This window comes from Crocodylus porosus, unplaced genomic scaffold (genome assembly GCF_001723895.1).
Source record: "Crocodylus porosus isolate Cpor-Errol unplaced genomic scaffold, CroPor_comp1, whole genome shotgun sequence".
NCBI classification, from domain to species: domain Eukaryota; kingdom Metazoa; phylum Chordata; order Crocodylia; family Crocodylidae; genus Crocodylus; species Crocodylus porosus.
Window position 1 is genome coordinate 12973766 of NW_017728921.1, and position 14558 is coordinate 12988323.

Sequence of the window (14558 nt, forward strand, 5' to 3'; positions counted from 1 at the left end):
CTCTGGGTGCGGCCCTCCAGCCCGTTGGCGACCCATTTGACTGTGTAGATGTCGACACCACAGTCCCCCAGTTTCATGATGAGAGACAGTGTTGAAGGCCTTCCAAAAGTCCAGGAAGACGATGTCCACTGCTACCCCTGCGTCTGAGGATTTGGTGACCTGGTCGTAGAAGGCCACCAGGTTGGTCTGACAGGACCTGCCGCTAATGAACCCGTGTTGGTTGCCCCTGAGCATAATCTCCCCCACTGGCCCCTCGTGGACATGTGCCAGAATAATTCTCTCAAAAAGCTTACCCAGGATTGAGGTAAGACTACTGGCCTATAGTTCCCCGGGTCCTCCTTCCTCCCCTTTTTGAAGATGGGAACCACATTGGCCCTCTTCCAGTCCTCCGGCACCACACCAGAGCACCACGAGTGCTCGTACAGCCGTGCCAGGGGTCCCGCAGTGACCTCAGCTAATTCCCTCGGCACTCGGGGTGGAGATCGTCCGGACCAGCTGATTTAAATACATCCAGTCCCTCCAGAAGTTCCCTGACTAGATCCTCACTGACCCTTGGCCTGGGTGTGCCTCCCCTGGGGCCTAAGGGGAGCTGATCTGGTCCCTGCTCAGGAAAATGGAGGCAAAGAAGTTGTTAAATAGGGTAGCTTTGTCGTCTGGTGTGACAACCAAATTTCCTAGCGTGTCTTGCAGGGGCCCCACATTACCTGGTTTTGCCCAAAATGAATGAAGAAGAGATCAGAGAATAAAAGCCAACCAACTTCTTTAGGACTTCTGCAAAGCTTCATGTTGAGTGCACTGTTAATGTTGCTTTACCCATGCTGACTTGCCCTTCTTTAAATGATGCATTTCCCCTTTTCCTCCCCAAGGACATAGTTTGTTCTCAACTCTTGCATCTCAGCCAGGTTTATGGAGGCAGAACTGTTTTCCTACCTGTTCATTGGTTGTGCGCCCTCGGGCCACTAGGACGATATGGAAACCTGTGAGACCAATGACTGGAATAAAGAACAGTCCAGCAACACACATGACAGCCATACTGCATCACAGAGTTAAGGAAATTGTAGCCAGTGAAGGGAAAAAGCAGGGGTGGGAACTGGAAGAATGAAAGAGAAAAAGATAATTTCTTGAACTGGAAACTCAGGGTAATCCTCACCCTTATCTAGTGTTTTTTCTCACACATTCAAGTATATTGTGGCATTAAGAACTAGACATTTTGTAAAAGTTATTTCCCACTGGCAGTGCTATTAGGTTCTCATTTGACGTGAGCCCTAATGCTGCCTGTCTTTAGTGGCCAACAACATATTAAACTGTTGGAAACAAAGTACTCACACCTCTTTTACCACCATGTGTGTTGTGTTTCTTCTTTTCTCTGGTTTCTAGTATATTCTCTAGTACAGACAGCCCATTCCTTTGCAGTCACCTGGGAATGGCGGAGCCCTACAGCACCAAGGTGGAGGCATAGAAACGATCTCTGTTGCCTCTCTCTCCCAGCAGTTCTCTCACTTGAAATTGCAGTCCAGATCTTACAGCATGTGTGTGTGGCACTGTGAAAAATATGCAGGGCCAGGCAATTATGACTGCTTATTGGCTTGGGCCAAATTCATGCAAGGTCCAAGCTAGTGTAAATACACAGATATCACCAGAGTGGTAAATTTATACCAGCTACGAATCTAGCCTGTGGTGTATAGTCATGAAACAGCAGGTACTCAGATTATAGGCCTCTCCACTGGAGAAGTGGCCCCCTCACTTAGCATTTTGAGGTGCAGAGATTCATCTTGAAGTCTTTTCAGCAAGTCTGCATGTTATGTCCTAGCCTTTAACTTATTAAGAAGCCACTGGTGAGTGTTTTTAATATAATAAAACCATTTCCGAGCATGCTGTTAAAATCCCTGCATTGTGCAATATGCTGTCGGTCGACTGACTCAGCCAGTACAGAAAATTCTTCTGGAAACCTTGGCAAAATTCCTAGTTCAAGCTGCTGGGTCAAAAGGAGCAAACAGTCATTTGACAAGGAGTGTCTGGATTCCTAGACATGCAGAGCCTGAACGCTAGGCTCTGGCAGGCCATGGAAAATTACCATGTCATCCAGGTCAGTCAGCTCCACCTCCCAAATTACTGTGGCAAAAAACTCATAGGCTATTGTAGAAAAAGCACCCTTGGCATACCGGCCAGCGTGCCTCTGTCTATGGGCCTGCTCTTTAAGAGATCTGAAAACACATAGCTTCCACTGACTGAAATGATCAGGTTATATTATCTCAGCCCGTTAACTGGCTCCCTAAAATAGTCAGAGAAAGTAGGCGCATCTATACGAGCCGCCCGTTGCACAGTTGTTACTGTGCTGTCATTTAGTACTTGCTCATAGAAATTGTGGGGCTGAGGGAAATCTGAGTGGGGCACAGAGAGAGCTGACTGGGATAAGATGCAGAGACATGGTGCGGAGGTAGGGCAGCATTATGACTGCGCAGTAACTGCAGAACCGTTGCCGCATGGCTTTTGTCCAACACTACTGCGCAGTAGCAATGAACTAACACTACTGCGCAACTGCTCGTTACTATTGTGCAGTATTGTCACAGCACAGTTACAGTCCAGCAATGCTACTGCGCAGTAGCAACGAATTACAGTGCAGTCACTTGTTGCTACTGCGCTATAGCATGACACTGCTGCATAGTAGCAATGAGCTAATGCTACTGCTCAGTACCTTATTATTACTGTGCAATATTGTCACCGCATGATTACAGCCCAACAACGAAGCTACTGCACCGTAGCGTCTTGTGTAGATACACCCAGTGCAAAACAAGCAGCTTAGACTCCCTGTTTTGAGTTGTGACCTTTTTATAAAGACTGCCTCGCATTTCAAGTCAGTCAGAGTTGCTGGTAATCAACATTTCTAAGGATCTGATTTCACATGTGGTTAGAGAATAACTGAGAAGATTCTTCTGTCCTTCATTCATAATAACATTGTTGATAAGCCCTTTGTGGTAGGTCTGCACCACACCAGCCCATAGCTCCTCACCAGTATCCCTCCCCCGTGTAACCCTGTTCCTTCACTCCAACTCATAGGGATGTAAAATAATTGACTGAATATTGATAATCTTCACTCTAGTGGGATGACCCTCCTCACAGAATGATTGTCTAGAGCCCGCTTCCTATCCTAACCAACAGCATGGACCAAACTGAAACACTGGGCCCGATTCCAAACCCATTAAAGTTGATGGAAATATTTCTATTGACTTGAATGAACTTTGGATCTGGCCATTTACTTTTTGCCTTTAAAGATTGTCCCATGGTCACTTACTCTGTGGAGGTAACGTGCGCGTGTATGCGTGTGTGTTTACAGTCTGGTTTCTGTAATCTGTCTGCGCCTGTGCCAGGGCTAGGCAGCTGGGAGCTGCACCCTTGCTGCTGCCACCTGACCCAGGCTCACTCTTCCCAGCCACAGCTTCCAGCTGGTGGGAAGCTGTGCTGAAGCCAGGCAGGGGGGAACTGCATCCACATTGCTGCTGCTGCATCCTCCAGCTTCCTGCTCCCAGCTGCAGCACAACTCCCCACCACTGAGAAGCTGTGTCCATGCCACAGCTAGGTAGCAGAGGGACTAGGGGAAACAGCAGCGGTGTGGGATCCGTGCAGCCTGGCCTCAGGGTGGGATACCAAAGCCCTTTATAAAAGCCTATGTAATACATAGGGATCATAGATTTCATAGACATTAGGGCTGGATGGGACCTTGGAAGATCATTGAGTCCAGCCCTCTGCCCAAGGGGCAGGAAGTCAGCTGGGGTCATAGGATCCCAGCAAGATAAGCATCCAAACATTTCTTAAAAGTGTCCAGAGTAGGTGCTTGCACCACCTTTGGAAACAGTCTGTTCCAAGCCTTGGGGACTCGAACAGTAAAGAAGTTTTTCCTTATGTCCAGCCTGAAACGGTCTTGGAGGAATTTATGACCATTGGACCTTGTAAGCTACCACCCCAATGCAAGCAGCTCTGTGCATAATGCTCTGGAGCAACTCTTTTAAACACAGTAATATTACTCAACAATATAGGCCAAGAAGAGTGAACCCCTATACAACTATAACTACAGGAATTTCAGTGAGGGAGGGAGAATGCTACTTTCTGGCATGGTAGTGCTGGATAACAGAGATACTCAAAGGGCTGACTGCCATTTCAGAGGTAACTGATGTTTTCACAGGTCAGGCAAACACAGGGGGGAAGCTAGGCAGATAGTACAACAGAAGAATGGTAGGAATTGGAGATCTCCGCAGTTCCTAAAAGGCAGGTGTGCAGATCCTTTTTCATAGTTTCCATAAAGCACCTTGACATCTTACAGTTCAAACAGAAGGATACGTAATGGTGGTGTGAGCTGCCCCCAGCTTTTCCACATGGTTTAAAACAAAGATCAACCCAAAAGTGAACACTCCAACCATGTGCGTGCTTAAGGACAGCAAGAAGAGAAAAAAATATCGGTAGTTCCTCCGTCCTATGCAATTGTTCACCCATGGGCAGTGATGATCAAAATCCTTGTAAAGAGAAAGAGAGGGGGAATAATATCCAAGTAAAAAAAACCAAACCAGTGACTTAGAGACAAGTCTGAACCACAGTGCAGCAGCTATCCAAAACCTGTGAACTTCAAGTCAGATCAAGTCAGAGTTGGAACTTCTCAACGAGTGCTGGGATGCACATGTACTCTTGCCATACTCCCTTTCTGATGGGCTGTCCCAAGGACTTCACTCAGGTAGGCCACAATATATGGAGAAGAGAATTTATTTTCCTCTCTGGCACTGACAGCACTGACAAAGTCGCAGTCTATAATTATAAACCATAAGGTGTCACCATACACTGTAATGTCTGAAGCCTGTACTACCCCTGCCAGCTGCAAAATCCTTTCCATTGTTTTGTATAAAAAGACAAAATGCATCCAGAGTTTTTTATTGTAAGTTAATAGTCTCTTGAAAAAGTATCGTTGCCACATGGTTTTTGCCCAATGCTTTTGCGCAGTAGCAATGAGCTGACGCTACTGCACAGTAGCTCGTTACCACTGTGCAGTACTGTTACTGCCTGGCAATGCTACGGTTACTGCCCAGCTGCCGAAGGCCAGTCAAAGAAGAGAAACAAATCTGTAGGAAGCTCTGGATGACTTCAAAGTATAAATTCCCAATCTGAAATATCCAGTTTTTCCTGACGAATAGTTCAAGCGCGCCACCAAGTTGGATCCTCTTAAGGAGAGAAGTGTAATGAGTATGAGTTGTACACCCATTTACAGCTCCTTTACACTGGGTTTTTATGGCGCTAACTCCAGTGAGTCCAATGGGGTTGTGCCCCAGCAGGGCAAGTCAGAGCACAGTTGGGCATGCAGTGAGCAAATCCGTTTTGCCCGTTTTGCAGCTGGGGTCATACACCCTTTACGCCTGTCAGTCGTGCCTTGGCTTTCCTGTGCAATGATATTGTATTTAAATAGATACTTTCTCCTGAAGACAAAGTGGTGTTTTTTCAATTAGGTTGTGATTTTGCAGTAAGTGCATTGTACAGGAGAGAAGAATGTTTTAGAGCTCTCTCAAAGCACAGCAGAAAAAAATAGACTGAGGCAATTTAGCCAAGATTGGTTCAGGCTTAGCATTTATAATTCAGAGCCGGTTATGTGCATCCCAAAATATCTGGAAATAAAGACCAATTTAAACCTCAGCTTCACAAACAAAAAAACCTCATGCTTATTTTTTTGCTGTCACAGATTCATTTGCAGATCCAGCTGGCCACATAAGATTTTACGTCAATTGTTTTGCTTCATAAGCGACATGATGAAAACGAGCATCTCTCGAAAACCCTGGACACTTTGCACATCTCTGAATCAGAATCAGTCCAATTCTTTAAAAAGGGAACTCAAAAAGATTTCTATTGAGGCCATGAACTTTTATTGCAAGTTACAGCCTAAAAGTGAATTAAAAGACCCAAATTACTCTCTCTTCCTAAATGGGTCACATAATAGAAATGCCAATAGACTCGTCACCATAGCCCTCTCTAGGCACTGCTGGAATGCGCAGGCTCTTCGAGAAGTAAGTGTCACAAGAATCAATATGCAACGTAGCCTGAAACTGCAATTTATTGATTTGGGAGTCATTCATATTTCTGTTTATACTTCTCTGTACACAACCATGGTTTAATTATACAGCAAAAGGTTTCCTGCCAGCCAACCAGAATGGCAACCAGACCATCAGTAAAGCTACTTAGGATGGAGGCAGAAGAGTCCTGCTTTCTCACTGGCTTTTGAGGTCGAGGCCATTTGATTTGCAAAGGGAAGTTAATCCAGGATTCTCTCCCATTTTTCTCTCTTCCGAAAGAAGCTGCAAAATTCATGCTGCTATAGACCTTAGAGCTGCGTGAAACTTTAAGCGTTGACACTAGTTTCAGGCAATCTGTGGCCACACTAGGCCTATGGAAGATAAAATTTTTGCACAGAAATGTGGAAGAAAAAGGGATTTGACACTGAAGTTAAACATATAGCCTCACCTTCTGGTATTATACGTTGTGAAACTTCATATTTTAACTCAAAATGATGAGCTTGTTGTCTAGTTTTCAAGTGAAAAATCTAGTTTTATCCAGCAGTCTACAGAGATCCAACAAGATAGATGTCATAGCCGCTGACATCTTCTCAGTGACTCCAACTTCTTTCATTCCACATCCCCCCAGCTTCGGTGCCCTTCTGACGCTCACCATAATGGAGCACGAAAAGCTTGCCCGATCATCTATTAATGGTTATTAGGCGCAGCCCAGCTAGAAGTTAAAAGACTGCTCTGCTGGAAGTATAAAATGACTATGTAGTCTAAGCCAGAATTGCCTTTTCTCACATGAACTGCTCTACCGCTTTCATTGCGACTGCTGCTCTGATGTAGGCAGGGAGGATTTGGCCCAATGTAACGTGCAGCGCATTTGGACTGACGAGGATATTCACTCAGTGAGTTTAGCCTGTTGCTGATTAAGCATTCCCATCATTTTAACTGCAGGGGTGAATACATTTTTAAAGGTATTAAAGATTTAATCGTTCTGTTGAAAAAATGCTTTAGAGTAGAAATGAACCTTAAGAAGTGGAATGTGTAGCTTAGTGATAAAAATCTCCTGTGGTAATAAAAAAAAAACACCACGGAAACAGTCCTCTGTATTTATGAGCTTGGGAGATGTTTATGGCCCAATATCACACTCCACTACTTTGGGGTTATTGTTTAAATATCCTGTGTGCTCCATCAAAGTCCTCAGATTTATCAACATATGTCAAAGCCTCATAATTTAGAGGAATTAGAAGCACGAATGAGGTCATGGCCAGAGGACTCATAACTGTAGTTCAGAAGCAGGCAGGCAGTATTTTAATTGATTTGAGACACAAGAGTTCAGATTTCAGCCTTTCTAAAAATTAACTTGCTGCTAAATGTATTCTGATTTACAAGGAGAGGAAAATGTTCCTTCTACTATTCAGGGCTGTATATTTAATTTGGAACGAATTGGCTCTCATGAAGGTGAGACTGATAAAGTCGAAGGATCAGGAATGGTGAAGTTGGCTTCCCTCACTTCTTTGAACTTTGCCACTCCACCGCCACCTTTCCTGGTACCATTTCCAGCTTCACGAGTCTTCAGCACACCCAGGGCAGAGGTGCTCAGCCTTATCAAACTGCCCCGGGTACGCATTGAGAAATGTCACCCATGACAAGGCTGACGATACCAAACTCCAGAGCCAACCCTAGAGGGGTGCAGGGGCCAGGGCAAATCAGCCTGTGCGGGGCCCCCTTAACACTGTGCGGGCCGTGGTACCCCCGCAAGGGGGGCGGGGGGGGGAAGAGGTCTCCATGCTTCTTCTGCAGTGGGGGGCTGAGCCAGACGGGCTCCACAGGACAGGCTACAGCCACTCTGTCCAGCTCCGCAGGCCCCCCCCCCCAAAGTGTGGGGCCTGGGATGGTCACCCCAATTTGCCGTACCCTAGGGACATCTCTGCTAAACTCTGTTTCACTGGAGACTAATAAATCAGCATAGCTCCACTGGTGTCAATGGAGCTACAGCCGTTTACACCCTCTAAAAATCTGGCCTTTTGACACTTAAGTTTTCAGAAAAGAAAGCCTGGGGACATACCCCAGTTGTATCACCCAGCTGTTCAGAGCTCCACCATCCAAGCTCAAGCCAACAGACCAGGTAATCAAGAAGACTGTTACCTCAACACAGTTGTCGCAGACACTGCAATGGGAGCAGCGTGGTGGGCGGTAGAAGTGGCAAGTGGCACACCATTTCATCCGTACTTGGATTCCTTTAATCTCCACGTTCTTGTAGAGCGGAGCTCGGAAATCATCGTCTTTATCCTCATCTTCATCTGCTGCTCAGTGCAAAAATAGAAGGAAATACCAAGAGTGCAGGTTACTGATAAAAGCTGGAAGATCCAATCCCATCAGTGTTAAATATATGGATACTATGTGTTTTCAAATGCTTGTAAGAGACATAATGAGTTAGAGGACGGAAGCTCTGCCTGAAAAGCCTTCCCCGGTTGGAAAAGGATTAAGTGCTCTGGGCTTTAGTATCTGAGAGATTTGTCCCAGAGGCACTTTGCTCCTGGGAAGGATGAAACAAGGGCCCTGTTATCTTCGAAGTAGGAACAGAGACCTGTAAATCATTTTGAGTAGTTTGCTGTCTGAGGTGTGCTCTGTCCATTAGTAGACAAAATCAACTCTGTCCCCCAGCAGCTTGGGCAATAAGCATTATGATGAAGGATGTTACGGGAAGATTGAATTAACTTAAAGACATCAAACCACACAAGACATCCCTGAATAACTATATGCTGATTCAGGGCCATGCCAGAAACATGCTCCATTGAGGTAGCCCAAGATACCACTTAGATCCATGAACCCTTGCATGCAGAAACACTCACTGGTGCAATGGACAAACATTAGGAACAGACCAGGGCAAATGCTCTTTCATTGTAAAATAGCCTGAATTTTCTTGCTTTAGCAAAATTGCATGACTGGAATGATTGCAGTCCCCTGAAACAGCATGATCTTGTGATCTGAGCATGAGGCTGGGAGTCAGGAAGCCTTAGGTTCTAGTTTCAACCGTGCCACTGTGTGGTCTGGCGCTAGTCAGTGAATATGCTTCCCCATTAATAAGATAGCCGTAACAGAGCAGAATACTCTTATCTGAGACAACCTAGTGAGTGGTTTATCAACCCAAGTCAGCAGCTGCTTTGATTAAGAGAAGAGGCCATTTAGAAAGAAAAACTAGTCTTGAATAGATTTAAAATATATTATACCAAAAATGCAAGAATGAGAACAATATTCAGACCATTTAATCTTTTATTCCATATTTCTTTCATGTGAATTTGGCAACTTTTGTGTTAGATAGAGAAGATTGTAGAATTTCACATTTATTTAGCACTCTGGTTAAACATGGCTTATAGTCACTTGGCTTTGGCTGACTGACTTCCAGTTAGGAGAAATCTAGTAACAATGTCCCAGTTCAGAAGTCTCCTGTATTTAATCTTCCCTAGAAAATGGGCCGATTAGGTGGCCATCCCAGTTAAAATAATCCTTTGCACACTAAAATCAGTCTAAGTTTCTTCCCTGAATTTGATAAGATTTGGATAAGATCCAGTGACTACATTTACCTTGTACGAGACTTCCAAAGATTCACGTGTGTAAAGTGCTTTGAAGATGTACAGCAGGATTCGGTACTAGCATAAGTACTTATATAAATACCAGGTTTAGGCACCTAAATCCTGTGTAAACATGTTGGAAGGTATATGACACAGATTAAATTAGAGGTGGGCAAAATGCAGCCTGGGGGCCAGATGCAGCCTGCTGGGCCATTCTATCCAGCCCACGGGGCCTCTAAAAAAATTTAGAAAATTAATATTTATCTGCCCTGGGCCTCCGCCCAAAATAACTGCCCACCTCTGGATTAAATATACAGCAGTGATAAACTCTGGAAATGCTCAAACCACAGGCTCTCAGTAGGGGACAATGAACTGAGTCTGAAAACCAGGAAAAAATATGGTAGTTGTAAAATAGGCCTGTGCGAAGCGGCTAGTATTCGCTTCAGATTTGGATTCGGCCAATTTGGGGGACAGTGATTTGATTTGAATCACTGTCCCGAATTGATTTGGCCAAATCTCTGAATCACACAGGCCCCATCCCCCGCCCACTCCCAATGGCTGCCCTGCCTGTCCCAGCTTCTGGCTCTTCGAGAAAAAAAAAGCCCTGCACTCACCGGCTCCTGCCCAGTGGGGGGCAATCCCTGCTGCGTCCACTATTCAATGCCATGTTGGGGGGAGCTCTGCCACGAGCCCTTTGATCCCTGCCCGCTGTCCCAGCCCTCCATGGCTGCCCCACCCACCCCAGCTCCCGGCCCTTTAAAAACAAACAAACAAAAACCCCCGGAATCACCAGCTCCTGCCTGGTGGGGAGTGGGGGCGGGGGACAATCCCTGCTGCCCCCCACTGGCCCATGCTGCATAGGGGGATCTTCCATGAGCCCCCAGAAGCCCCAAGGCTGCTGCAGCAGCCAGTGAGTTCAGGGGTTTTGTTGGGTTTTTTTTAAAGGGTCAGGAGCTGGGGTGGATGGGGCAGCCATAGGGGCGCTGGGACAGTGGGAGGGGGGCAGGGGACTCATGGCAGAGTCTCCCACATGGTGTGGGGTAGTGGGGGGCAGCAGGAATTGCCCCCCCACCTAGCAGCACCTGGTGAGTGGGGTTTTTAAAACAACAGGGAGCTGGGGCAGGCAGGGCAGCCATGGGGGGGCTGGGGGAGCAGGCAGGGGCTGGAGCCTGGCAGGGGTCCCCCCCATGGTCCCCTCCCCCTTCCTCTGTCCTCCCCTCCTCCACCCCCTACTTACCAGCTCAGTGTCCGGATCCAGCTCCCTGCTGCAGACAGTGGGGACTTCAAATCGATTCAGACCTTTTAGTTGGTTCCCTGATTCGATTTGAATTTGGAGATTCAGCCACTGAATTGGGCCAAATCTCCTCTGAATCGAATCAGCACCCGAAGCTTCACACAACCCTATTGTAAAAGCTGCAGTATGGAATAAAACAAGCCCCTGGCTTAATGGCTCATGGCTTATACTGATGCCAACCTATTCAGACAAAAACTTGTCAACAGAACATATCCTGAAAAAAAATTATTCTCAAATCTGGTGCTTCACACAAACACACAGAGCTCAAGAGTACTAGTCACTGTCCACAAGGAAAAGCTCCACACTTCTGAAGGCAAGTTTCCATATGGAATTAAATAATTGTTAAGAAGAGGCCCCATTCAAACCCTCAACTTTGCATCTCAGTTTACAGTTGTTAGTATTTAACCCGCTAGGGAAAACCCCAAAAGTGAATCCAAATTTTAAACCGAATTTGTCTGCACTTAAAGCTGGCCCTTGATTTTTCCCATGACAGAGGTATAAGAACAGATTCTCTTCTTGCTTACACCAGTGGAATGGCATTCACTTCCAGAGAGTTAATTCTGATTTACATCAGGGGAATTAAGAGGAGAAGCAAGCCAAAGTGAGGGTCCAGAGCTGGGGCTGGAACATGGGGTTTGGTTCAAGGTCACCTGTAATGATATATATATATTAAAAAAACCTGTTTTAGTCCACTGCCATATAGATGATCTCGCCAGTGAGCATTTTATCTTCTCTGGAAGTCTGTTCGTTTCCCACCTCTGAATGGTCTATGCCTGCATAAAAATCTATTGGGAAGGAACAGGGCCTTACTGGGCTCTCATTCACTGATGCAGAGCTGCCAATTCTCATGATTTTCTTCCATTTTTTTTTTTTGGAAATCATGCAGTGTTTGGTGACTTGCCTAGAGCTCCAGATCCTGGAATCACACTGAAACATGGAAATCTGAGGGTTTTTTATTTGTTTTGTCAAATGAAAGTGTCTGACCCTCATGATTGTGCAAAAAAGCTTCAAAGTCTGATCCCCATAGGTTCAAAGCCTAGATAGCAAATAAACTCCATATTTATTGATTTTAATCTGGCTTTAAATGTCAGGTCCAACAGCTGGACCTGACAGTTCTGGGGAGGAAGTTTTGCAGAGGAGCCTGTGCCCATCACTATAGAGTCTGAAGTGATGTCTGTTCTGCTCTCTAAGGTGAGCCAACATACGAGGATGCTCCTAACTTTTCCCTTTGTTATCAGGCTGCTTCTTCCACACATCTGAACTACCACGCTGCTTTTGCCACAGCAACTTCTATCTCACTTCTCTTCTCTCCTTCCTTCCTCACTTGTCTGAAGGGCAACTCTTTTGGCACCAGATCCTTTTCATGTCCACATAAGCACACAGTACAGTGAGATAAGGCAAAAGGCCTTAAACTAGGAGAATGGGACAGAAGAATGGCAAGCTGGAGGAAGCTCCCCCCCTTCCTGTTTTGCCCTTCGCTCCCTTATGTGAAGGAAGCTGGCAAGGGTGAGAGGTGCTGAGAGTGTTTCCCACTTAAAAGTTTCCATTCAGTCTGTCTGTGCTTTTTTTAAATCGCAAAACAACAGAGATGAAAATAAAAAGCCTGTGAATAAGTGGAAGTCAGCACAGAGTAAGCTGGCATGCAAACTGACAGTGCACTGGTTGCTAGGGCCTTGCGCGAACACTCCTAGCGCAGGCTAAGAGCCAAGGCCTCACTCACCTTTATGCACCTAAGTGGGCCCTAGGTTGCTGTGTAAGTGCAATTATTGGCACTTCTGCCAAAGTTAGATTCTGTTTCTGCTTGCACAGCTGCCCTGGCCTCAGGAACGCGCTCTGAATGCTGCACTCTGGCTACTGAGGTTCCCTCTCCTGCCCCTCGGTTTAGTTTCTGGCCATCACACAGGTCTCCGGGCCATCAGGGGAAAGAATCTGCAGAAGTAGCATTTACTTACGCATTTAAGGGCCGCTTAGGCCCACGTAGGTGAAATAGGGTTTGGCCCTAAGCGTGTGGTGGCTGCTTCCTCTTTAAGTAAAGCACCTAGCACAAAAGGTGCCTCGTATCCATCCAGGGAATTAATGCAAAATGGTTAGTCTACTGTCACTTCACCCCTAATTTTGCATGCACTGACTTCCATCTGCTGATGGTTCTCCCTAATGGAAGAAGAAAAGGGTGAAAGCAGTGTCAGAGACAGATGCAAGCACAGAGGTCTGCTTCCCCACCAGAGCAGCTAGACAACATCCAGGAGACGGGAGACTGGTTGTCCCTGTGCTCTAACAGGTCCTTGTGGCGCCACCCAGCAAAACCTCAGTGCTAGTGCATGTGGCTAGTGCCCCCTCCCATGACAGCTGGAGGCAGGTCTGAGGAGCTTTCTCAGTTAGATCCCTCAGCCATCCTCGAGGCACTCCAGAATGCATAAGCAAACAGATGGCTTCAGGCCCTTTCATGCTCGGCCCACACTATCCTTATCTACACCAAGAAGGAACTGGGGCAGGACCGATGTCCCACTGGTTCTGCCATATCTCCTATATACTCCTTGTGGGTAGTCAGTGGTGATCAGCACCAATGCAGAGGAAAGGAAGCAGACTTCATCTTATTTCAAGCTGTTGCCTTCCTGCATCTTCACACACCATGTCTACACCCTTTGCTTTTTTAGTTGGCCAGCATGCGTTTGCCCATGTAATCAAGGGACAGGGGACCTGAGCTAGGACTGCATCCTCCAGGAAATCTGGTACAATAGGGGCACTGTCACAAGATTCCTGCTTCCTCCAGCAAAATGCCCTGAGAGTTGGTACAGAGCACCAGCACCAGGTGTTCTCCAAATAACGGTTGCTATGAAAGTTAGGAATGCACAGCGAGCCTAAGCCCAAGTGAAGCCGCCCCCTCTATATGTAAAAAGGATAAGACAATGATTGGGTTTCCTAGGAAAAGACCCCAGGATTTCAAAGCACCTTAACAGAAAACTTATTATGCTGCATATTGTGCTGCATGCTGAACTCAGTCCTCCCACTGATTTCAAATGGGAACAGGATTAGACTTGTAGGCTTGCATTTTCAGATGTGCTTCCAGTTGCCTCACTCTGAACTGACCCCACTGAAGCCAAGAAAGGCTGAGTGCTTTTGAAAAAAATCACACAACACAGCTCAAAAACTGGTGTAACCTTTGTCCTCCCTGCTAAGATAAGCAAGTGATGAGAGTCAGGAGCCTGGGATTTTATTTCTGGTCATCCTGCAGCCAGTCCGTCTAAGGTGTTCAGGCACTTCAAGATACAGAAAGGAGCTTCATGAGATTTTCTGAAGAGCCTAGGTGCCTAATTCATTAATTTAAGTGGTTGATTTTGAAAATCATACTAGATGCTTGTGTGCATCTTTATATACTTAAATACCCATGACAATTTGGCCCCATGAAGCCTTGGGAAACTATTTAACTTCTAAGTGCTTTAGTGTTCCCTAAACATGTAGTAATATCTGTCTAAATGGGGTGTTGTTATGCTTAATCAATATTTGCAAAAGGTCCAAGATTCCCAGTTGAAAAAAACTATAGAAATATAATAGGCTCATCACTATGTTGTTCAGCTCAGACAAATGAGCCATGCAAAGAAAACGCTGAATACTGTTTGGCCACAGCAGGGATCAGCTGGTCCAGAGAACTTCCCCACA

General features: G+C 46.0%; 1 protein-coding gene across 1 annotated transcript in view; it reads right to left on the reverse strand.

Annotated features, from left to right (window-relative positions):
- The window catches only part of ZDHHC8 (zinc finger DHHC-type containing 8), a 178856-nt gene that overhangs the window by 24033 nt on the left and 140265 nt on the right, over window positions 1–14558 (reverse strand). Inside the window, exons 3-5 of the mRNA XM_019539017.1 lie at window positions 8181–8338; window positions 4336–4508; window positions 931–1033 (exon numbers count right to left, since the gene is read on the reverse strand). Of these exons, the coding sequence (XP_019394562.1) occupies window positions 931–1033; window positions 4336–4508; window positions 8181–8338 (434 nt within the window). The remainder of the gene's footprint in view (window positions 1–930; window positions 1034–4335; window positions 4509–8180; window positions 8339–14558) is intronic.